Source organism: Miniopterus natalensis, chromosome 13, assembly GCF_054644295.1.
Source record: "Miniopterus natalensis isolate mMinNat1 chromosome 13, mMinNat1.hap1, whole genome shotgun sequence".
Classification (NCBI taxonomy): domain Eukaryota; kingdom Metazoa; phylum Chordata; class Mammalia; order Chiroptera; family Miniopteridae; genus Miniopterus; species Miniopterus natalensis.
Genome location: NC_142093.1, coordinates 21,968,312 through 21,994,552, shown reverse-complemented (window position 1 = coordinate 21,994,552; position 26,241 = coordinate 21,968,312). Strand labels below are relative to the sequence as shown.

The 26,241-nt window shown below is 32.8% G+C and overlaps 1 protein-coding gene across 1 annotated transcript in view; it reads left to right on the top strand.

Annotated features, from left to right (window-relative positions):
• The window catches only part of LRPPRC (leucine rich pentatricopeptide repeat containing), an 87,839-nt gene that overhangs the window by 35,902 nt on the left and 25,696 nt on the right, over positions 1-26,241 (top strand). The window contains exons 15-27 of the mRNA XM_087823526.1: positions 1,167-1,194; positions 3,155-3,212; positions 4,293-4,399; positions 4,611-4,688; positions 5,023-5,067; positions 5,413-5,526; positions 6,538-6,668; positions 7,603-7,688; positions 9,085-9,292; positions 17,612-17,736; positions 18,251-18,357; positions 25,051-25,119; positions 25,947-26,037. Coding sequence (XP_087679652.1) covers positions 1,167-1,194; positions 3,155-3,212; positions 4,293-4,399; positions 4,611-4,688; positions 5,023-5,067; positions 5,413-5,526; positions 6,538-6,668; positions 7,603-7,688; positions 9,085-9,292; positions 17,612-17,736; positions 18,251-18,357; positions 25,051-25,119; positions 25,947-26,037 — 1,247 coding nt within the window. The remainder of the gene's footprint in view (positions 1-1,166; positions 1,195-3,154; positions 3,213-4,292; positions 4,400-4,610; positions 4,689-5,022; positions 5,068-5,412; positions 5,527-6,537; positions 6,669-7,602; positions 7,689-9,084; positions 9,293-17,611; positions 17,737-18,250; positions 18,358-25,050; positions 25,120-25,946; positions 26,038-26,241) is intronic.

Here is a 26,241-nt window from a genome sequence, read left to right as displayed (position 1 = left end):
CACATAGTCTTAAAGTAGCTTGTGTATTTGAATTAAATATGCAGAGCTTATACATATTAAGTTTACAAAGCTTAGAAGTGGAATAAGATTAGTGTTCATTGGTTATCCTGTTTTGTAAATGGATTTTCATTTAAACAGGCAAAATTTAGGGAAGATTTTTTTTTTTTGCTTTCTTTGAAATCATTTCAATTTACATAACGTTATAAGAACAGTATAGCGAACTCTTGCATATACTTCGTTTACTAACTTACAACATTTTGCCACATTATTATTCATTCCCTTTGCCTGTCAATCTGTATTTATACAAAGATATATAAAATTTATTTTCTCGTAACTGTTTGGGCTTAGGTTGCACATATCACCCTTTACCCTTAAATATGCCAATATATAATTCCACAGAACAAGGTTATTCTCTTATGTAACTAACTACAGCACAGTTAGCAAATTTAGGAAATTTAAAATTGATTGAATATTTTTGTCTAATAAAATTTATGCTTCAGTTTTATCAATTATTTTCTTTTTTTGTTATTTCCTTCCCCTCTCCTGTATGAATTTTGTTTTTTCTCTTTAATTTTCTCTAACCTGAAACAGTTCTTTAGCCTTTGTCTTTTATGACATTAACAGTTTTACAGAATATAGGCCAGTTATTTTATGGAATGTTCCTCATCATGGTTCCCCATGATTTGCTTCAGGTTATGCATCCTGCCTAGTATGCCACAGGAGTGGTGTTTTTCTTGGGGAATTAAATCTAAAAACACACAGTGTTTATGGCATCTCATTAGTGATGTTAAATTTTGATCACCAGGTGAAGATGTTGGATTTCTCCATTATATAGTTACTGTCTTTACCATTATAAGTAATAAGTAATCTGTGGGCAAACACTTTGAGACCATGCAAATATTTTGCTCCATCAAACTCCCTAAGATTTAGGGATGTTTCCTAATGATTTTTGCTCATACCTTTATTTTGAGGATTCAAAGTCAGTGAGAGTCAGCCTTTCTGAATTAACTTCTGAAAATTCAACTGGTGTTTGGAAAAATTTATTTACTTATTTGTTTTAAGGCTTTGATCTGTATGCATTACATATAATAATTGCTAGTTAGCTTTAACTTAAAATGTTTTTTAAACCTCTTCGTTTATTTTCAATCCTTTGCTGCCCTCTGCAGGTCTATGAATATAAATCTTTGGAGCAAGGTAAGCACTCCTAATACAGCAAATCATAAGGTGATGTATAAAAAGCTATTAAGAGCAAGAATTATGCTATACACATTTGTGGTATATTATTAAAAGTTAGTGAGTTTAGAATCTTAAAGTTGGTAGTTTTAAAACTGCCTTTCTGGATCATGAAATTTATTATTGAAGCAATCCTTGTCCTAAATTCTTCATAAGGTTTTTAATTTTTCCAAAAGACGGCTGTAAACATTATTGCATTGACATTTGACCATAGAGATTTAATAATTAATTTTTTTAAAAAACATATCTTTATTGATTTCAGAGAGAGGAAGAGAGAGAGAGAGAGAGAGAGAGAGAGAGAAACAGCGATGATGAGAGAGTCATCATTGATTGGCTGCCTCCTGCACACCCCTGACTGGGGATCGAGCCCACAACCTGGGCATGTGCCCTGACCGGGAATCGAACCTCAATCTCCTGGATCCTAGGTCGGTGCCCAGCCAGGCAATAATTAATTTTTAAAATATATACATTCAGATACATTTATGTAAGTGTGTTATATATGAATGACATACAGACCAATTTTGAACTGATGTCCTTTTAAGAAGTTAACTGCTTTTATTCAGGAAGTACAATTATCCTTATGTTGAATTACAAGAAATAGTTGTAACTTAATAAAATGAGAATGTGCATTGTTGATTCGATTTCCAATTTAACTATTTTTTTTAATAAATTTTATTCAGTTTTGTTTTTAGTATTCTGCTATTCAAACTAGTCAATATTAGTATATGGTGAGGATAGTTATATTTGTAAATAATTTTTTGACTAGAATAGTTTTTTATTGGTTTATTCATTAAGTGTGTCTTTGTTCAAAATTTTGTATTAAATGTGGCTACCTTAATGTAAGCCTACAACTTCTGATAGAATTTATTGTCTGTTTTCTGTACATGTCTGTATTGATTCAAAAACACAGGTGATGATTGTTTTACTTTGTTTTTGAACAGTTTCTACCTTAATTGTCCTTTGAATTGCCATTAAATGCAGCATGATTCTCATGGAGTGAAGTGTGGGATATGGTTAATTTTGTCTAATTTTCATATTAGCAAATAGGGAGTAGTAGAAGTAACTGCAGTTTGAGTTAACACTTATAACATGTGCCAGGTGCTATTTTAAGTGCAAATAAATGTCATAGAATACACATAGCATAGTTTTATTTCATAATTTCTCACTCATAACACTTTGGAAAACAATTATGTTTTCATTCTTCAGCCCAAGGATTTATAGCCAAATATTGTGTTCAAAAATTGTAAGTCAGTGCTATCGATTTTGTAATCATTTTCATCATAAAATATATATTTGGGTGTTTTTTTAATTATAATTTTACCAGCAGAATTAATTTTGAATAAATGTTGTATATGTTTAGTGTTTATGTATTTAGTTGATAAGAATCCAGGAGAACAAACACATTAGAAGTTCTGGCCCCTTTTGTTTTAATGCCATTAAAATGATTAGGAAAAGGTGGTTGAGAAACTAAAAAATAAAATAAGTGGTCCAGGATATTTTACTTTATTATTTCTGTAATACTTCACTTAAAAGGAAGCAGTTGGTCCATTTTCAACAAGACCAAAAACAGTATGATGAGAAATAATATTGATTGATAATTCCTATAAGCTCTTTCCTATTTATAATAATTCATTTAAAACAATACATAAACAGATCAGTTTAGATGCTTTCTTAGTGGCATTTCATAAAACACTGCAGTTTTTCTTCAACATGGGTTTGTTTTGGTTTTGTTTTTAAAAGACAACCCTATTATTTAAAAACGAAACAATCTCCTTGGCAGGTGGGGGTGATGTTGAATTACTGTGATATAGAATAATACCTTACTGGGGAGAAGCTTTATTATTTCAAGAATTCAATTTCAGATTGCATTTGTTCTTGTTTGCTTCTCTTGCTGCAATGCACAAATTTTCTGTCTTTCCAGATAACGGAACTGTTGTACAAGGATGGACGTTATTGCCAGGAGCCTCCAGGACCAACGGGTAGTGTTTCAATTTCGATGATTGTAACTTATCCACAAATTCATTCTTCTGTGTAATGATGGGCTAGAAAGATTACAGCAGTAAACATTTTCTTTTTGAAAGTGAAATTTGAAAACATTTGGTAATAAATCTTTAGATTGATAACCACAACATTTTGAGATCTGTGAGTTGTTTGGTTTTATCATAATTACTTTTTTAAAAGACAGGGTTGGGGGGCTTTTTCCTTTTAGGAATTGAGGAAATTCCAATGGAATTTACAGCATCTATGGAAATAGGCTTAAAAATCAGCAGTCTCTATTGTTTATGTGATTTTAATGTTTTATGGGTGTTAATTTTAAACATATAAAGTAGTAAAGAGGTCTTGTAGATTTTTTTCACTTAAATATAATTTATTACATTATTTGACATTCAGTGATTTTCATTTTTTTAATATAATGCGGCCTAGAATATATGGTTTTCTATAAGAAGGTACCCTTCTTGAAAGTTCAAATTTTCTATCCTAGGTATTAACACATGGCCCTATACATTTTATGCTTGAATGCATAGAAAAATTACTATTGTTACAAAACATCTTTGTTAATCTTGGTTTTTCATTGGTTAATAGGCAACTCTCCACAGGATTACTGTATCTGCTTATTAAAATTATTTAACTTTCTATGCTCAACATTTAACAATCCTTTTTAATTTTAGGTTTCCCTAAATATTGCCGATAAAAAATTAGCATAGAAATGTGTACAAAGCATTTATTTATCCTCACTACTGTGATTTGGACAGGAAAGGGGTAAGGCCTTGGGCAGGACCACTTCTGTCATAGAGTGGTAGAAAAAAAATAGATTGAAGTAAGATTCAGTACTGAAAAGCTGTCACTCGGTCTGAAAATAATTAATATTCCTTTCACTCACCAGTTAGATATGTGCTCCCAAACCACATAATCTCTATGCCTCAGTGATCATTGTTGCCATTTCAGAGCCTCTCATCAGGGTGACATCTCACACCAAAATGATTTCTTATAAATTAATCTTGATAACATGACAGTCTCAGTAATTTTAGTGGAATGCTTTCTCTTGTTTTTTTCCACAGAAGCTGTTGGCTATTTTCTTTATAACTTGATTGACAGCATGAGTGACTCAGAGGTACAGGCCAAGGAGGAGCGTTTGAGACAATACTTCCATCAGCTGAAGGAGATGGTACCATTTCATTTTTTGCTATATAATGCCTGTCCTGCCTGACATGTATCTATTAGATTTGAAATTGCTGCTTTTAAGTACAACCAGACCACTTCTCAATGACATACACGAGTTGGAGACTTAAATTATGTCTGAGATAATTTCTGTTAGACAAATTTCAGTTTGCTTGTCTAAAACTGAGGTGTTTTCTTTCTCCCTTCCTTCTGCACAGAATGTAAAAATTTCTGAAAATATCTACAGAGGCATTCGTAATCTGCTGGATAGCTACCACGTTCCTGAATTGATTAAGGTGTGTGAGAGCTAGTAATCAACTTTTAAAAATGCTTAATTTATATATAAAATCATGTTAAAATTGTATTTAATTATGATGCTTGGTCCAAAAAAAATTATTTAAATGACAGTTAAAGCAAGACTTTTTCATTGATTATTGGTAAATACTGTTTATATATTAAAGAATTCATTTAAAACATTTATTACAATGGTTAATAAAGTATGAACATAATTTCTGGAAAATTTTGGAAAGATGGAAAAATAGCAGTAAAATGAGGCAAGACTTTCAAAATGCTTTTGACATTTGCTAATATATTTTTCTATGTGTTTTCTAATTTAAATCCCAATTTTAGGATGTTCATATGTTGGTTGAAAGAGAGAAGACAGACTCTCGAAAAGTAAGTAGGTTTTTTGAGTAGATTCTACATACTATAAAAACCACATTTAATGAGAATTCTAAACCGTCTTTATAAAATCAGAGGTTCCTAACATTTTGCCGTCAGTATACCTCTAAGAAGCTGGTAAAAGCTATTCCTCCACTCAGAAAAATCAACATATCTATGAAATTTGCATAGAATATCAGGAGCTTTGTAAACCGCTAGAGTCCTTTTGCAGATCCCCAGATTAATATCCTTGATAGCATTTATGACATTTAGGAAAGGTCAGTATAAAGGGAAGAGTGGCAAGGAGTACATTTTCTTTTTGTAGTAAATTTCTTTCCTTTTTTCTTTCCATTTCTGTAGACTATGCAGATTTCATCATCTGATTTGGAGTCTACACTTGAAAAACTGAAAGCTGAAAATCAACCTGTAGGAGATGTCCTAAAGCAACTCATATTAGTGCTTTGTTCAGAAGAGGTAACATTTGTTTAAATATATCAGATATGCTATTAAGGTAAAAATTCTTTACAGATAAAAGCAAAGCCAAAGTCAGTATTTACTATTTTTATAATTGAATATTATACGTCATGCCTCATTCACATACGTCATGTGAAGAATGCAATTAAATTAAAGGTTAACTAATTTCAACTACACCTTGAATGACATGTTTTCAGGTTTCTGTAGTTTGTTTACAATAATCTGCAAAGTGAATGATAGTAACAGCCGTGATAGGTTTATCATACATGCCAAATGTCCTTTCAAGCCATGGCGCCGGTCTCTTATATCTAGATTGTCAAGCAACTGATACATGCAGTAGTCATTTGCAAGTCAAATATTATGAGGTTGTTAATGCAGGGATTGAAATTCCATTTTCCTGCTGGAAAAAAAGCTCTTTCTGAGATAAAGGGTCTCTTCCCTTTTTTCAGCAGGCGTCCAGCTGTACTTTGTGTTTATTTTAGTGTGTATCTGCAATTTGTGGCATATCACTAGACTTTTAGTTTCTAGTTCAATATGATTTGGTTGTATGCCTGTGATTTTAGGGAAAAAATATAACAGACTTTAAGGTTGAAACATGGTACTGTTAAATTCCAAAATATTTCTTCACATTACTTGGATATTAAACTAGACTGTGAGGAACTTTGCAATGATATCTGTTCTATGTATGGAAATTAGACTGTGAGTAGGGGGTGATTTGGTACATATTTAATCTGGAAGTCTTTTTTATACTGCAGTACTAAAATTAAAACATCAAATTTGGCGTAGTGGCCTGTTTTGCATTACAGATAACAAGTCTTTTAAACCCTACATATATATCTTGCCTGATTTTTAAAAGATGAATGACAATATCAAGGAACAAGGTGAAGTAAATAACATGAATCCATTTATTTTTAAAGTACTCTTAACTTTTTCTACACTTTGAACATTAAAACTAGAAATTTTATATTTTTTTTTATATTTCTTCTTTTTCACCTCTATCCTTTATTTTAGAACATGCAAAAAGCTCTTGAATTGAAAGCAAAATATGAATCAGACATGGTTATCGGTGGCTATGCAGCTTTAATAAATTTGTGCTGTCGACATGATAATGCAGAAGATGCACTGAACCTGAAACAAGAATTGTGAGTACCTGGCACTGAAACAAATCAACGTTAATACCAATATACAGTCCTTGACGGATTGTGTAGATTGAACATTGCTCTCTTATATAATGTAATTTTTAAAAATTCTTTTTTGGCAGTGTTTTTTGCATAATATGAGACTCTTTGATTAATTACGGCTTGTTTTCAGCAAAGAATCTTTGTTTAAGTATTAGACATTATATTCCTTTAAAGCCAAGGTATTTTTACCAATTTATACAACTGCATATCAAAACAGTGGTGATGGTAACTATTTTATAAGGCTTGTACAGTCAGTCCCCTTTCTTTTTTCTTTTTTTTACAATATCTTTACTGATTTCAGAGAGAGAGAGATAGAAACATGAATGATGAGAGTCGTTGACTCACCGCCTCCTGCGTGTTTCCCGACTGGGGATTAAGCCCGCAGCCCGGGCATGTGCCCCAACTGGGAATTGAACCTCTATCTCCTGGATCCTAGGTCCATGCTCAACGGCGGAGCCACCCCCAGCCAGCAACAGTCCCCTTTCTATGCTGTAGTATATACAAAATTCTGTCCATTTTTCAGGTAGCTTTGGTTTCCTCATTTTGATGGATTTGTCAGATAAAAATGTGTCTCTGGGTATTTCAGTGTTCGTTACAAAGTTTTTGTGTAGGTAATCCTACACAAAACAAGAGTTCCTTCATTCCTATCATCTGCAGATGGAGTGATGCAATTTATATGCAGTGTTAGAGTTTTATTTCTTTTGTCACTTCATATGTAATAACAAGTGAATGTGAATATGGCTTCAAAAATACACTTTAACTGAAATGTAGAGGCCAATATTAATAACAATTCAGACCATCTGATGAGTTTTTGAAAGTGATAAAATGGATATTGCTGTTCTTTGTGCAGTTAATCAACTTTTGACATAATATAAATGTGGCTTTTAACTTTTAGTGACCGTTTAGATTCATCTGCTGTCCTTGACACCAACAAGTATGTAGGCCTTGTAAAAGTATTGGGGAAACATGGCAAACTCCAAGGTAAGCCTGGGCTTATAAAGGAAATATGTGATGCAAGTATCTTGCCACTGGAATACAATGTGAATTGATATTAATGGTATATCGTGTCCTGCAAAGTGCTTGAACACTTTGCATATAAATTTGCATGTGAATCCAGCCAGAGCAGCATGGACAGTGTAGGCCATTAGTTTTAATGGATTGGCAAGCTTGTCATTTACATTTGCACAGCTCAGTGCTTTTTGCATTTCTGCAGCCTACTTTTTATCAGCATTACTGTTTGGATTGAGTTTGAAGATCATGACTTATGGCGCAATATGCTTATATGCCTGCACTAATGGCTTTGTTTTTGCTTTAGAATGTCTGAGGACCAAACATAAAACTTATAAACATAACCTTTAAGAAGTCTTTGTCGTCTTACCTTTTGATAACATTAACAAAATGTATACTTTAACAAGTTTTTATTTAGAAGTTTGCAGGGAAAGCCTAGATGATTATGTAGCTGATGTGCATAATCTGATTTTCTCATTGTTGAGATAATGCTAAGCCAAATATAATTAATTACATTTGATATATACTTACTATTTGCTTGTTTCTTAACTTTCTCATTGGGTTTTATTTTGAAACTTCCTTTTTAGCCTTCCTTACTTCCTTTTATTTCTAGAGATTTAAAAACTTTTTATAGTGAAAAATGTATGGAGAGACTATTTGATTTGAAAATTGAATTTTTTCCTAGGAAGCCTTTCTAACAGAAAATTCTTTATAAGGATTAGCCTGCTTTTTAAAAACCACGTTTTGTAAAGTGGTCAAAACATTTTGCCTGTGCAATAATTAAGAGCAACATTATAAAAATGCACTTATTCTATATCCTAAAATGTTTGTTTCTGCCTTCCTAATGAAGCTTAATGAATCTAATGTATTAACATGCAGTCTTTTGGAAAGCTTTCATTGGCTCTGCTTGGCTAATTAGTATCGACATAGCAAACAGGCCCTATCGGTATCAGACCATTAGTCTGGCTGTATATACAGTGTAAACACATCTTTATTATCTGGCTTCCTGACAAGCCATCTGCTGAAGAAACAATGGTGTGATTTAGCAGATGTTAGCTCTGAACGATAAAAGCATCCATTTAGAAGGATCTTAACAGCTATAGGGCAGACCGTACCAGGGTTATGTGGTGCAGAGTGGGCACACAGTCCCTATCTATAATTTGTAGTCAAAGTTGCAGGGAAATGATAAAACCATGCTATTGTGGATTTATAATTGTAGTCTCGTTTAGAAATGCAAGTAGTAATTAACTTGAAATCGGCATTATACACTAGAATTTACATTCCTGCTGGGCTTGAAATGCTGTTTTAATAGCAGTTTGTTTTCCCTACATGAAATTACCTAAGGGTCTTTTGTGTTCCTTCATTGTAGATGCTATTAACATTCTAAAGGAAATGAAAGAGAAGGATGTTCTTATCAAAGATACAACAGTCTTGTCCTTTTTTCACATCCTAAATGGCGCAGCTTTAAGAGGTGAAACTGAAACAGTGAAACAGTTACATGAAGCCATCGTGACTCTAGGGTTAACGAAACCATCTACCTCCATAAGTTCCCCATTGGTCACTCTGTATCTTGAAAAGTAAGTTAATGGAATTTTGAATTTTAAATATTGGCATTAAAAGAATGAGTCTAATCATTTGGGGATTATACTTTGTAAATACTGTATGGTGCTGTGGAAGCCTTGAAGGTTATTTGCCAGAATAAGGGGACTTCTATGGACTAGGTGACCTTTAAAATCACCAGCAGCTCTGCGGTCCTGTGGATTACTTCTTGATGGGATGGTCTATGGTGAATTTTTATAGGGCACGTGATGATATTACTTGAAATTGAATCTAATTTTTTTCAGTTTTGAGCCTTATAAGTGTTTATTGTTAATAAATACTGTATAAGAAAAAAGGATTCCCTGGGGCTTTTGATTATGCATCATGACTGTTAATCAGGTAACAGTGTAGCAGCATCTCTTCAGTGCTCCTTTTCTCCATATGGTATTTTGTTTTAATTGCATGTACCAATACAGTTTTTCTAGCTTTGGTAAATATTATAGAAGATGTCTGTGTACCTTGTGAGAAAATGAATTTTGTTGATAGGGCAAGATTTACTCAATTTAAAATTGTTCTTTTTGAAATGCTCATGTTGGTGTCCAATTTAAAGTATTATTTGCAATGCAAATCATGAAATCAGTGTACTCTCTTGTAATGAGTGAAACATTTTAGTAAGATGATTAAGTACTCTTTATTATCTTTTCCTTTTGTGTGTGTTTGTTTTTTTAATTTCCTAGATCTTAACTCTTTGTCATCTTTTCCATGGCTTAATGCAGTTTTTAATCTGCTTATTTCCTGATTGGGGCTTTCTGATTTTAGTATGGATGTTGTCTTATCAATGCCAGGAAGAAAATAAAAGATACATCTTAATGGTTCTTCTATTTTTCCCAAATTTCTGGTAATTTTTCTTTATTTATTAGAGGGTATGATTAATTAAATATAATGAATGGTTTAGTATTGAATGTAAAATGTAGAATAAAAAACATCTCCTTTAACTATGTTAGGAAATGTGTATATAAATATGTATGTATACATGCACATGCACGTTTTATGAAATAATTCCTTTGCCATCCTATCAAAAAATAGTTTATCAAGGTAGATGGTTGGCCAAATCTTAACCTTCACAATCTCAGCATTACATCCTTTTAAAGAAATAGTGATTCAAACAATTACTGTGTTATTGAGTTCACATTCACAGCCAACTGTATATAGAAATCCTATAATTAATATGCTTCCTACTAGAATTTTTTGATTGTTTAAAAAAGACCCATCTCTGCAAATTGCATGTGGAGCTCTGCATAGGGATTTGAAAGAATGGGCCCGGTGCCCAGAAGAATTAGGCCCTCCTCCACTATTGGGCAAAAATAAAATAATTAACAATGGAAATGAGGCCATGGTAGAAAAGTATCTTACAAATAGAAATACTTTCAAGATAGAGCAGACACAAAAGTTTTCCAAAAGAGGTCTGCAGATGGGGCTCATGAACCAAGGAGAGTTTACCCAAGAGAACATGGGCTTCAGACTTAACCTGGAGCATGCTCTGTGCTTTTGATTTTAAGTACAGCCAGAGAATTGTATGTCTCAGTAAAATTTAGCTATTCCTGTTAATTGGGCTAGAGAGGTCTAAATTAGCATCTTTTCTTTCATGATTTCTTACCCTTTTTACATACATAGAGAAATTACCACCTTTTATTTTTATTTGCCTAGGGTTTTTGGTGTTTTGTTTTTGTTTTTGTTTCACTATCTTTGCTTTGCAGAGACAGTCTCCATGACAAGATCGTTCACATTCCCCTATCATAATAAAAAAGGTTTTGTTGATTGTTTTAGAGTCATGAGAATAATAAAAAGGAGACAAAGGAAATTTCTTGTTTATAAATTGCAAAAAACAGTAGCAGCACTCCTAGTTGGGGATAAATTGAAGGAAAAAAATTGACTTTGAAACTTTTTTCCCCCCAATTGTGTTTTCCGCAGCTGATGGAAGGTAGCTAATTAATTCAGAATCTTGACAAGTGCAGTACTAGGATTAACTGCACTAGTCTGCCAAAAAGTCCACATGTATTTGATTTGATTAAATATTTTTAATCTTCAATAATATAATGTAATTGACCTCAGCAGGTATGAGCTCAACTGGGGAATGAATCTTAGTTATTCAAATTTGAGATAAAATTATGAAAAACATTCCAGAACATCATAGAGTCTTCATTATTTCATTCAAAGGCAAGCATGTTTTTGGAATGTCATTGCAAAGACTCTTAAGAGGCTGTTACTTACACATTGTAATTCTGGAACAAATTTATGAGATGGAGTTTCTTAGAAAGGTGGTCTTTAAGATTCAGTAGATTTTAATTTTGACCTGACTTCCAGCATTAGAAAAAACACAGGAGAAATTAACACTATCAATTTGTTACTTGGATAATGTATAAAAAGCTTTATGGATATGGAATATAATACACTTTGTTTTTATTCATTTGCTAAAATAACAACAGGTTTACCCAATTATAAATAAGTTGGTAAACTAATGTGCTTCTGTATTATCAAAAATGATAATATTTGCATTGAACAGAAAAATATGCAGAGTTGAACAAAATTTTCATGTGTTCCATTTACATTAGGATTGTTCTATAAGCCATGTGTCCACATGTAGTCCATATGAATGTTATTTTAAACATTTTCTTTCGTGGCTATTTAAATTTTTTTAAATTGAAATCATGCTTGATTCTAGGAAATGACTGGAATCCTCCATATTAAGGAAAAAGGAAATGCTTTAAAAGAACCTTGATTAGTCTTTATGCAATGGTAAAGGAAATGAAATTACTAAAATCTGGACCATTGGGTCTAAAGGCATAAGAATTTGTATGATGCAGTTTCAGATTCACTTGTTTTATAGCTGATCTACTTTGGTTTCTTTGCATATGAAAAATATCTCAAGCTGTTTAACTGGATTATTTAGTACAACTGATCAAAGAAGCTTTAATTTTTGCTTTCCAGTAAAGATTTTTCTGTGCTGATTTGTGCTATAATCTGTATTGTACCCACATAAATTTCATTTAAGTGAATCATAGACTTTCTATATCCTACTTTCAGAACTCTTCCTAAATTAACCTTAGTTCTTCATTAAAGGTCACAATTTCTATTAGATAACAATGTTTTTAAAACTCACTGTAACACTTTAATATGTTACATAAATGGGAAATATTTTATTAAATGCTGGTTATTCTGTCATATACACTCCCCTTCAATTTTAGCATCTTTATTTGTACTAGATACTTTTATTATTTGTGGGAATGCTTTCCTTCTACAGTAAAACTCTTTAAGTGCTGAAAGGAAATTAAGGAGGTTTGGCTCTTTTACTCCATTATTGCAATTAAGAATTTAGCATCATCAGTGCCAAAGGACAAAAGTGTTTCATTTGCCCTAGGGGGACAGGACAGTGATAAGATGATTTTTCGTCAAGGATCATTGGGTCGTAATTAAGTTACATTCATGGCTATTGCTTTTTGAAGGATGATTGGTAAATGACAGGCTTCATGTGCTTAGTGCGGACAGTGTTCAGTAGGGTTTTTTCTCCCTCTGTCAGAAAATCCTGTTGAGCCTGATAATGTAAATGTGGCATTTTATTCTGAACAAAAGAGCAGGGAAATGAGCTATCTTGTCTAATCATTCAGTTGTTTAACACCGACTTCCAGTTTAGACTCAATTGGCTGGAAAGCACTTGACATGTGAAGTTAGTTAGTGCTGTTCGGAACGCATGTTTGAGTAAATTTTAAAGTAAGTGACAGCTAAATTGTACCTAGGGAAATTACAAAGCCTTCAACACAGTTAATTTTTTGGGGAGGATTAGTTGTAATTGCAACACCAGTCTCCTTGAAGATTCCTCATTTATAGATGATGAACAGAAAAAAAACATTTAGCTCTTTCAAGGGCTGGTTCTCTTAACAGAATAATTTTTGTGAAGATGATGGTTTCTCCTGAATTGATTTCTCTCCAAACTGAACATCTGCTTAAAATTTACAGAACAGTTTGTTTTTAGAATGTAGAGGTGTTTCCCCCCCCTTAAAAACTTTTTTCTCCCCCAAAACCCTTCTTTTCTCTAGTGATTTCAGATTTTGAGAGCTTTTTATACAGTAAGCCCTTAAGTAAATTACCACTTCCCTAGCACTTTATGCCTAATGTTGAAGCACTTTATTCCAATTAAAAATAAAGATTTGTCAGTTTTTGGTTGTTAAAATTAAGTGTAGTCTCTGGATTGGAAAGTTATAACTAAGGAGACTAAGTTTAAAGCTATTGATAGGTGTTCTGGTTGCTCTGGTTCTTGTTTTAACAATTCAAGATCATATGAAACACATTTGTGAGTTTTACAATTATATATAGTAAGGAATTTGGGTCAGGAGTGCTTTGTTTCCTGGTATCTTTAAGTAGATATTTTTATGATCAGTAAATCCCTTATATGAATGTATGTCGAGTGTTTGTTTTTCTGTCAGGGACATTAGCACACTTTAATTTCATAATAAGGACTGAAACAAGAGGTAGCATCATGTTTGCCATATGAGCTTCAAGTTTGCCTTTTTGGATGTTCCTCCATGTAATAATGCAAAATTAAGTTTCTAGTCGTTTTATATATGGTCATATTCCCTTAAAAAGTGAATTAGACATTTCTAAAATGAATTTTAATATGAAGTGAGCCTATTCATTTTAATAAATAAAACTCTCTTTTAAGTGTTTGATTTACTTATTGGACTCCGCCTGTTTTATATATATATGTGTTCTTAAAATTTAGAATTGTAGAATCTTCCTATCCTGTGTTCTGCCTTTATTTCATAGACTTACAGAATTTTGATAAAGCTTATCTGAAGTAATTTGCATCTATCAAAATATTTTTAAACAATTGTCTATTTATTAGCATATATAGTTTTACTCATGAAAATTATGGATTTCACTGAAATATTTTTTGGAGTAGTCTAGTCATTGAACAATCACAGTGGGGTGTTTTTTTAGAGATAATATGTTGTAGAGTTGATTTTCTTTTAGTATATTTGAAGTTTGTTTAAGCAGTGGCTAAATTTTTATCAGGAATGGACTTTTTAACAATTTGTGATCCATTTATATATACAGCTTTAGAAATTATGCATACAGGGGTGAGCAAAAGTAGGCGTATAGTTGTAAAACAAATAATACAAGAATAAACTCTGTTTCATGTACTCACAACTGTAAACCTACTTTTGCCCACCCCTGTATATATTGAAATAAGCATGGTATCATGAATCCAGAATTGATGGTTATCCACAAGATTTCTTTAAAATATTATTGTTATTTTATTATTATTTTTTATGCCTTTATTGATTTCAGGGAGAGGAAGGGGGAGAGAGAAACATCAGTGATGAGAGAGTCATTGATGGGCTGCCTCCTGCGCGCCCCCTACTTGGGATTAAACCTGCAACCCCAGCATGTGCCCCGACCAGAAATCAAACGGCAATCTCCTGGCTCATAGGTCGATACTCAAGCACTGAACCACGCCAACCTGGCAAGATTATTGCTATTTTAGAGTAGGATTTTAAATCAGTTCTAATGTTTTAAAGTGTACAAAGGAAATCATAGAATCATTTTGGGTCTCAGAAACTAGAAGTATACTGATTGGTAGTGTTGTGTTCCATGTTTTGGGTATAAAGTTGTTTCCACCTTTTCCTTTGATATTTTGCTGCTCTTACTGACTTGATCCTGCCTAATGAGAGTGATATTTTCATGAGATGATTTTCTCTCCTGGTGTGAAACACTTGGATTGATGAACCTAATAAACTCAAATTCATAGAATCAACTTCACATTAGAATATTAGAACTGGGAGGGAACCCAAAGGTCTTTCAATTCAGCCTTGTGATAGTCTGCTTTTCATCACCACTCCTAGAAATGTATCACATTGTTGCACTTCTCAATAGGATTGAAAATCAGAAGTCCCATGACTATAAAGCTATTTTCATAGCAATGAGAATTTTAGGTACTTTTTCATGTTTTTCATTTCCATCACCCAAGTTTCCAAGCTTTAATAGGAAAGATTAATGATGACATCAAATTCTATGAGGAAGGGACACTTTTATCTCTTTTACAGTGACATGATCTAACCACAAGTCAGAATGTATATAATAGAGATTGAAAAGGACGGACTAGTCATTAGTTCATTTCTATCATCAGTGCAGTTTGTTTGAAATGTTTCATTATGTATTTCTAATTCTTTTTGTTGGCAACCTGAGGGCAGTAACATTGGTACTTAAATTTCTAACAAATATATGAATTATTTACATTTTGCTATTCTTGTCTTTTCTGTTGTTCTGAGCTTGTATAATCTTTAGAAGCATATATTTGGAGACCAAAGTCTATTAACATGTCTCTTTGATTGACAGAACAATTTTTCATTCATTTATTGATAGCTTTGACCTAACGTAGGGGAAATACAATTGAGACATTACTATTCTAGTTTGGGAATTGATCTGAAAAAGCAAATCATACCACTTTTTAAAAATCAGTATGTATTAGCTTTTCTCTTAAAAACATTTTAGTAGTTTTCCATTAAATGGAATTGTAGAAAGGTAATAACTGAACTTGTGTCTGAAGCAAGGGAAAATACTGATTATATAAAGCTTTATATCATATGTGGTAGCTACTGTAGCATTTCTCTTGTATGACAGTAATCTAGCCTGCAACATCTACTTGCAGTTTTGAAATTAACCTGTAATTTAGTCTTCACCCCAAATGACAAAAATTCAAATGACTCTGTGGGGTGCCAGAAGATGCACTGTAAACAGGGTTCAATAAGGGGATATGGTAGAGTTCCATCAGGATAGGCTCATTTTTACTGTGTCAGTATTATTGCAGTAAAATTAACGCTTCTTCATGGTATTTTACTTTTTTAGTACAGCTTAAAATCTTAATCTAGATAAAATAGTAATTCAGTCTAGGGCAACATAACATTTGTATAATGGACCAAAATGTTAGGGCTTCAACAGGAAATTTAAAAACGCTTTCTTCCTTTTGAAAACTGTTGCATGTGTGAGAGAATTGTGTTTTCTCCACTAAGGTTGTCATTGGCATTAGTACTTTGGTCCATGTCTCTAACCATGCCTCTTTTCTTTTTTTAAAAAAAAATACATTTCTTACTTTCTTTAAAAAAAATCCTTAATTTCTGATTTCAGACTATATCACAGTATTAGGTTAAACAAACAACAATGCTTTTAATAGAGCATAATGTATAATTAGATATACTCCACTGAAAGTGGGAGGTCCAGGGACCTGGTGGCTGTGCCTCTCTTCCTCTGTTCACCTAGTAGTAATCAGTCAATCTCTAGATGCCTTGATTTCCTCATTTTTAAAAAAAATAAAGGATGGTGGCAGACAGAATTGGATTGCATAATCTCTATAGCTTTTCCAAGGTCTTACATATTTCTCATACTGTCATTTCCTATTAAAGAAAAAAGTAGTTTTTGAGGACCCACAGGAATGTATTTCTATACTCTTGTTTAAGAAACTCTGACTTAAAGTATATTTTTATATTAACTTACTACCACATAAGAGAAGCCTTCACTTTATAATTGGAAATAATTTTTTAAAGCTTACCCTGTAATGGAAAGCCTTTTAAGAGTTCTTCTAGAATTCACTGACCATAAGAATATCCTAGTTTTTAGCAATTGTAAATTTCTGTACTATGAATTCTGAAGTTATTTCCTCCTTATCTGTAGAGGTAGCAGTATGAAAAATATGATGGCAAAGTTAAAAGTGCTTGAAAATTCCTTGATAACTATTGACAGACATTTAATAAAGTTTCCCACCCTGGCCAAGGGGCGCAGTTGGTCTGAGGTATATCGCGTATACCAAAAGTTTGTGGGTTCGATTCCTGGTAGGGGGAACATAACCTGGGGTTGCGCCCCAGTCGGGGAGGCAACTGATCAATGTTTCTATCTCACATCAATCTCTTCCCTTCCTCCCTCCCTTCCTAAAATCAATAAACATATCCTCTGGTAAGGATTAAAAAATAAAGTTTCCCAATTTGGAATTATTGAGCACCATAAACACATAAATAGTTGGAAAAATATTTGATAATAGTCATTGTTTATAGAAGTAATGCATTCTTAGTAATTTCAGAGAATGCCTTCATCTAATTTGTACTTTTTAAAAGTGCTAATTAGCAAATGAAATAGTAAAAGATGAAGCAGGGGACATAGGAAACTGCTAATAATGTTTGTACTCTGAACATTTATTTATATATAAGAATTGTTTCTCTTGTTTTTCATTTTCGCTTCATGGTTTTCTGCCTTAAATAAAGCTCAGTCATGTACATTTTACTCATTGTTAATATTTTTATGTTTCCAAGGGATGACTTACCTGCTGCTCTTGAAGCCAGCATTGACTGCTATGAAAAGTATAAAATATTACCAAGGATTCATGATGTCTTATGTAAACTGATAGAGAAGGGTGAGACTGATCTCATTCAGAAAGGTTAGTCACCTTTTAATATCTTGGTGTACTTGATGTTCACCCCTTTCCCCCTCCCTGTCGCTAATTTAATCTTAATGTATTGCTGTGAAGAGGAAATTGAACAGGAAGGCAAGCACATCCAGAGAAACATTGTTACACTTCTAAATTAAAAAGAAAAATATCAGATAGATTTTCAATATTATAAATGTTCTTGTACTATTCATTTTGAAAAATTGCCCCTCTGTTAATTTTTGTTGGACTTCTTAGTGATCCAACTTTAGGAGGATTTTTTGCCTTTATTGTCACCAGTTCTCTTTGAAGCTAGTCTTAGGTACTTAATATCATAAATGTATGATGTTAAATAAGAAATGTGACAGGAAATTGGTTGAAATAGTAGGTGACAAACCTGACCTATAATCTTTAAGATGTCCTAAATATTTGTTTTAAAGTTTTCTTGTATTTTTTTCAGAGCTTCAAGTGATACTGTGTTTCTCTTTATTTTTTCTTCTAATATATTTTCTTCTTTCCTCTCTAGCAATGGACTTTGTGAGCCAAGAACAAGGTGAAATGACAATGCTCTATGATCTCTTCTTTGCCTTCCTACAAACAGGAAATTATAAAGAGGCCAAGAAGATCATTGAGGTGGGATTTTAACTACAGTGTTCTAATTGTACAGCTATTTAGACTCTTAGTTAGAATATGTTTAAAAAATTTAACCTTTAATTACACTTGTTCTGATTCATGTTAATATAATTCAGTAGTGGGGCGGGAGTGGGGGAAAACTCGGCCAGCTTCTTTATTGTATATAATTACGGTTCAGAAAAGGCAGCCTGGTTGTATATTGAATTTGTTTCCTCACTTTGTTAAATTCACTGTTATATATCAGAATGATATTTGCATAAATCTTGGATTGTGGAACAATTAAATTAAACTGGCATTCCTGGGTGTAAAGTTGCTAATCCTCTTTGCCAAGAAATTCTTTGTTCTTAAAAGCAGTGGAATTTAATTTGCTGCAGTCCATGCTCTGATTTATTTGTAATGCTTGTCTACAAGTTAATCAGCCAAACAAGTGTTGTCTGCAACTGTTTGGCATTTAATTTAAAATTTCTTTTCCCTTTAACTATGGTAAGCAGCTTATGGGAAATAGTAGGTGACAAACCTGACCTATTTAGGATTAGTATATTTTATTTAAGTCAAAGGACAACTATAAAGTCTGTTCAAATTGTGATTAATTTCACTATTAAACAATTCTGTGTCTCCTAAAAAACAAACATTCCCCAGAAGATGAACCCATCACCTTAAAAAAATATTTAACATGATTAAATTTGTACACACATCAGTGTTCATGTTTCTCTCAGATCATACTTTGCCATTACTTTGTGTCTTTTTCTAAAAGTGCCTATGGTGGGTGGTACAGAGGTGGTATTTGGCCCTCTTGTTTATATATTGATGACTCCTTATCATTAAATTGAAAATGTAGGTACACACCCATAAAATTACTAGTTTCTATTGATGTTTTTCAAAGAAGAGAGAAGTCTAATATGGAAAAAGACTGTGAAATTAATTCAAGACTTCTCTTTTTGTCTGTCTTATAACAATTGATCCTCCTGCCAGAGGGAAGTGGGGTATGCTTCCTTGGACAGATATTTATGTAGCTCAGGTAGTTCATTGGTATTTTCTAGAAATGGTATAAATTCTTTCATTGTAAGTACACGGTATGTATATCTGAAATTATGAGGGTAGCTGCCTGCCTATTGAGTTCTACTGCTCTGTATGCATGTTATCAGTATTAGCAGGGCACTGATCAGAATAGAGAAATGAAGCTCAGGTACTCAGATAGTAGTGATGAAAGGTTCTACAGTAGGCAGTCAATATGCCTCTGTATGTAATAAGCAAGTCAAAACAGAAAGAGCCAAAGGTATAAGAGTGAGTTCTCCTTTTGTTATCTACTTGCTGGTGTGATAACAGACAAGTTACTAACCCTTTTTACGCTTTCTCATCTATAAAAGGTGATACAGGGTGGGGAAAAGGTTTACAGTTGTTTGTATGGAAAATAATGCAGTAATTAATAATAATAAAGAATAAACTCTCTTTCTCATAGTCACAACTATAAACTTACTTTTGCCCCTCCCTGTATAGTATCTTTTTAAGATTCAATCACATAATGTATGTAAAGCAGCTTGCCTGCTTCCTGGATTATGGTAGTAATCAATAATATTAATTCTCTTTGCCCCTGAAAGGTAGGGATTGTATTTTCTTCTTACCCCACATAATTCACAATATGATGCTTAGCATAAGGTACATGCTTGTCACATGAATAGGCAAGAATAGGAATACTTTAAAGCTTTGCCAGTGTACAATATCATTGAGTGTAATCATTTAGGAATGGCTATCTACTGACAACAGAATTTTCATAGTGGATATGAACAGACTTGCTTAAAGGATAAAGAAGAGCTTTACAGAATCCCTGTAGTCCTCTGGAGTAGTTCGGCAAGGTGTGTAATTAATATATGAGAATATACTGAAGCACATTTTAGTTGCTTTTTTTTTAAATGGTTAGTTGGAGTTGAATTAAAATTGGGAACTTGCTTTTGTCACTATTTAAATTCAAGACCTGGAGTTCTCTATAACAGTTATCTAAGGATTATTGAAAATATAAAATGAAAATTAATAAAGTAGGACTGTATCAGCATATGAATGAATATTGTAAATATTGAGCAACATTTTTATCATTTCCTAAAATGTAATAGTGTCTTAATGGATAGATCATTAGGTTTGAATTTCCAAAGCAAAATCACAATGAAGCCTCTTTGATTTGAAGCACTGTGGTAGATAAGATAAACCAGTGATTAAAATGAACATACTATAGTCTCATTTATGTACATGGATTATTGTGGGAGGGTGGGGTTATAGCTGGTATTTTGCTTTACACTTTTCTGTATTTTCTATAATGAGCATATATATTCTTATACTCAGAAAAAGTGTTATTTTCTTCCAAAAGAAAGAGTAAGAGAGAAAAGTGAATTAGACTAAGATCAACCCTCAGGGAGCTAATATGAATCTCCTTGAATGTGAGAATATGTGAAGAAAACTGCTATATAAGACTGAGAAGTGTTAACTGCTATAAGTATAAATAGTTCTGTGAGTTCCAGAGTAGAACTTATTCACAAGTAAGAAATTAGGCAAGACTTTCTAGAAAAAATGAGATATGAAAAGGAGATTGGTGGGTGTGGTAGTACTTAACATTGGGGAGTTTGAGAGGTTGGGAAGTATTAGAGCAAAGAAGTAGAAAAGAGGAAATCACTAAGTATTCCCCACTCCCCACCCCCAGCTTTATTGAGATATAATTGACAAATAGTACTGTGTAAATTTAAGGTGTACAAGGTGTTGATTTGATATTTATTTCTTGCAAAATGATTATGACAATAGCATTAGTTAACACCTCCATCACCTCACATAATTACCATTTCTTTTTTGTAGTGAGAACATTTAAGATCTACTCTTAGAAACTTTCAAGTAAATAATACAGTAGTTAACTATAATCACCATTCTGTACATTAGATCCTTAGAACCTATTCATCTTATAACTGGAAGTTTGTACCATTGACCAACATCTCCCCACTTCCCCTACCATTTGAGCCCCTGGCAACTACCGTTCTCCTTTCTGTTTCTAGGAGTTTGAATTTTTAAGATTTCATACATAAGTGGTATCATACAGATCATACAGTATTTGTCTTTCTCTTGTCTGATTTATTTTACTTAGCATAATGCCCTGAAGGTCCATCCATATTGTTGCAAATCACAGGATTTTTTTCTTTCTCGTAGCCGAATAATATTCCATTGTGTGTAACATATACCACATTTTTATCCATTCATCCATAGACAGACACTTAGATTTTTTTCCATGTCTTGATTATTGTGAATAAAACTGCAATGAATATGGAGCACAGATATCTCTGAGATCCTCATACCATTTCCTTTGGATATATATTCAGAAGTGTGATTGTTGGATCATATGGTAGTTCTATTTTTAATCTTTCGAGGAACCTTCATACTGTTTTCCATCATGGCTGAACCAGTTGACATTCCAACCAGTAGCGCACAAGGGTTCCCTTTCGTCCATATCCTTAGCAGCACGCATCTCTTGCCTTTTTGATGATAGCCAGTCTGACAGATTCGAGGTGATAACTCATTGTGGTTTTGATTTGCATTTCCAAGATGATTAGTGATGTTGAGCATCTTTTCATGTGCTTCTTAGTCATTTGTATGTCTTCTTTGGAAAAATGTTCATTTAGTTCCTGTGCCCATTTTTTAATTGGATTGTTTGGGTTTTTTGCTATTGAGTTGTATGAATTCCTTATATAGTTTGGATATTAACCCCTTACCAGATATATAACTTGCAGATATTTCCTCCCATTCTGCAGGTTGCCTTTTCATTTTGTTTCTTGTTTCTTTCACTTTGCAGAAGCTTTTTAGTTTTATGTAGTCCCACTTGTTTATTTTTGTTTTTGTTGCTTGTGGTTTTGGTGTATTATCCAAAAAATTATTGCTAAGACCAATATCAAGAAACTTTTCCCTGTTTTCTTCTAGGAGCTTTATGGTTTCATGTCTTGTATTAAAGTCTTAAATCCATTGCAAGTTATTTTGTGAGTGGCATAAGATAGGAGTCCAATTTAATTCTTCACATGATTATCCAGCTTTCCCAGTGACATTTATTAAAGAGACTGTCCTCTTTCCCCATTAAATATTCTTGGCTCCCTTGTCAAATATTAATTAGCTGGCCATATATGCAAAGGTTTATTTTTGGCCTCTCGATTCTATTCCATTGATGTATGTGTCTGTTTTTATGCCAGGATCATACTGTTTTGATAACTATAGCCTTGTAGTATAATTAGTGTCTTCTCTAACACCTGATTAGGTACATCATGTTTAATTGATGATAGACTGTTAGTTTCACTTGCTCAGCAATACATATTTTCTTCCTTACTAGACATGGTCTTTAAGTCTATCTCTGAAGATTTTGGAGAAAAGCACAAACACTGAAAGGTTTAATAAGTTCCATGATACCCTTTTCCCTCCCTTGCTATCCTGGCTATAAGGATAATTAGTTGGGTTCTTGTTTTTTTGTTTTGTCCCATCCCCTTTATTTACTTGATTTTCCTCCTGATACTGTGACTAGAAGACATGAAGCTAGGGGTAGTTGTTTGTTTTCCATCTTCCATTTCCAGCAGTAATGCAAGGAAAATTAAAATGTAAAATTTTCTGTTTCAGTCCAATTTAAAATTGTTTATTTTTTTGGGAAATAGAGTTTGAAGTAAAAGAATCTTTATTTCTTTTCACTTTAAAGGTAATAATTGTCTATTTTTACTAATATACATAAAAGTCTATTACAACAAATTTACATCAGTAATATAATAAAATTAAAGTAATGAAAATTGTTTTTTATTTTGGATTACTTTTTGACCTTACACAAGTGAACCTAGAACTAAATCAGAATTTCACAAAGTGTTTTGAAGCACAGTAAGCTGGGGGAAACAAACATGCCAGTTTTTCATTACAATAATTATTTTATCCTCACAGTTCATTAAATAGATTTTATATAGCAAAACAACAAACTAGAAGTTAGTACATTGTTTTAATTAAGCATTAACTGGTTTTTGATAAGTTATAGTCAACATCCCAATTAGAATTCTGTTCTTCATGTTTTTATTACATTTTCTATTTTTGCTTTCAACTTGCAGTGTTTAAAATTCAATAAGATGTTAAGAGATAAGCCAGAAATATAGACTATTTCAGAAGCCTAGGAGATTTAGTTAATCTGACCTAGATGTTCTTTTGATGATTGAGATTTATATGTGAAAGTAGTTCTCAATTTCAAAATGAAACAGAAATATCTGCTGTATAAGTCAGCTGTCCTGCCACTGACAGAGAGATTAATCAGCCACAAAAAGGAAGAGTTTGCCATAAAACTTGTGCTATTTAGATCTTTGGCATTTGTCTCAGCAGTAATATTGAAAGTTGTAAGTGAATGTAGCCCTTGCATTTTGCCATGTTGAAAGAGGATTATCTAGTATTTTTTCAAGGGTTTTTTGTATGCTGTTGATGTTAGCTTCATTTTCAGTGTAATACATATGAAGCAAAACAGATAATGTGAGAAAATCCTTGAGTAGAAATTATGTGAAAATAATTATATTTGAGAATGTATTTCAAAAATTAATTTATTCAACATTTACTTCTTGTATCCCAAAATGTGGATACTTGCACAGTTTGCATGAGAACACTTATATAACTTTTACTGTACCAATTTTTGTGTCATTTCCAAAGCTCTGAGTTGTTGGTTTCTGCTTCAGTTAATAATTTAACACTTTACAATATTATTTTAAGAAATAAAAAATAATGAGGATTTATAAATAAGAGATCAGATTTGTGGGGGTACCTGGTTTAGTCAACAAAGCTGAATGGAAAAAGCAATAAAGGTACCTCCTCTAGACTAGAGCAGCCAGGGCTAATGAGTATGTAGTTTTCTTATCATAATGCTGTGATTGAAATGTAGTATTTAATGGTGAAGCCCTCTTACAGATGATGAAAATACCATAGTTACAGTGACAAATCCTTGGAATTATATGTGAAATGGTTTGTCTTTGATTCCAGTATCCAGAATTGTAAAATAATTGCTTTGAAGCCAGAGTTATTGACTAAACCTTAGTAATTTCTAATTGAGGATCAAGGGTATAACATATGTCTCAATTATTGAAATAAATGAAGATTCTGAACTAATTTTAAGTACTTAGTTTGACTTAAGTACTTAGCTCTTTAGACATTTAGTTTTAGATACTAGGCAAACATTTACGGTAGTCAGACTTTTATCACTAAAATTTTACAAAGCATTTTTTAAAAGCCATTGCTTTATTATTGCGACAGGTGTTATTAAGTGTGTGTAACATTAGTAACTTTTGCTTCCTGAATCTATTAGGGGGTGTGTGTGTGTGTGTGTGTAGTTTGACATACTTTGGAGTTTAGTTTATTATTTCAAGGTTTCTTTTTGAACTAAAGAAAGCTTAACCATTTTAATAACTAAACATTTATGGAATGAAAATTGATCTGCAAAGCAGCATTTTGAAATAACCCAAATCTTCTAGACACAGGTTAAGTATAGATTGTGTTATGCTCTGTTCTAATCTAAAGGTCTTTGATAATTATGGGTTTAGGTTATAGGTTTCTTGAATATATGTTTGAGAAGGAGGCAGCAAATCCATGAAAGGAAAACTATTTGTCTTTGAGGGGAAATTAACATTTAACTACAGCCTTGCCTTGTATGTTTATTTTATTTTACAGACTCCAGGCATTAGAGCTCGACCTACCAGACTTCAGTGGTTTTGTGATAGATGTATTTCAAGTAATCAGGTTTGTGTTTAATTTCTGCTCAAGCACCTAAAACTGAGTAGAAAACCAGTGTCCTACATGTCATATGAGCATTTGAGGATTTCAGGAGATACAGCATTATTAATGGAAGTAGTGTTATCTTGGTTGTTTTCCAGATAAACTATAGCTTAATTCTTGTTCCTGAGGTGCCGTAGTTTCTAAAAATTCTGAGTTGGGCCCTGAAGATTTTAGCTTGCTTTATCTTACTTGTGTTGAGCCACGCTAACCTTATTTCCTTGGCAACTAAAGTCTGATTCAGTCCTTAGTGACTAGAGGAATCACTTGATGGGATCCCAGTGACTTTCTACTTTACCTCTCCTACCTCCCCTGCAGTTCAGAGATCTGTTCACATCCTGTCAAGTAAAAGCCACAGGGGAAGAGGACTATAATGTTTTATGTGGAAGAGTATTCTTATGAATAAATATAGTATATACTCACTGAGTCCTCTACCCCAAATATCTTTGAAAATTCTCCAAAGTGCACCTTGTGGAGGTTCCCTAAACTAGATAATTGGTCATGTTGTGTTACTGACTCCAAGGGGCCTTTGAACCCTTTAACTTAAAAAAAATTGTTTTTCAGTTGTAATAAAATACATGTAACATGAAATTTCTCATTTTAACCATTTTAAGGTGTATAGTTTAGTGGCATTAAGTACATTCACATCATTGTGCTCAGCCTTTTAACATTTTAAGTAAAGTTAACTTACCTTTTGGGTAAAGCTCATTTCAAGGATGAGTCAACTGAGATTTGTCAGCTATAAAATATATCTTTTGTATGATCTAGATTCACCTGTTATTCTTATTTTTAAGGTTGAAACTCTAGAAAAATTGGTGGAGCTGACACAGAAGCTATTTGAATGTGATAGAGACCAACTGTACTATAATCTGCTAAAACTATATAGTAAGTAATCTGACTGTTCCTCGTGTTTTCATTTTGGAGACATTTATTTATTCTATTGAATGCAGTAGGTAGGAAAGGAGTCTCAGGCTTTGAGGAAGCTCCAGCAATTATCAAATGTGGAATCTTCAACAGAGGCTAAAGTAGGGGCCAGATTGAACTTTATCACAAAATGTTATATCACTAGACACTGCAATCTTCATAATT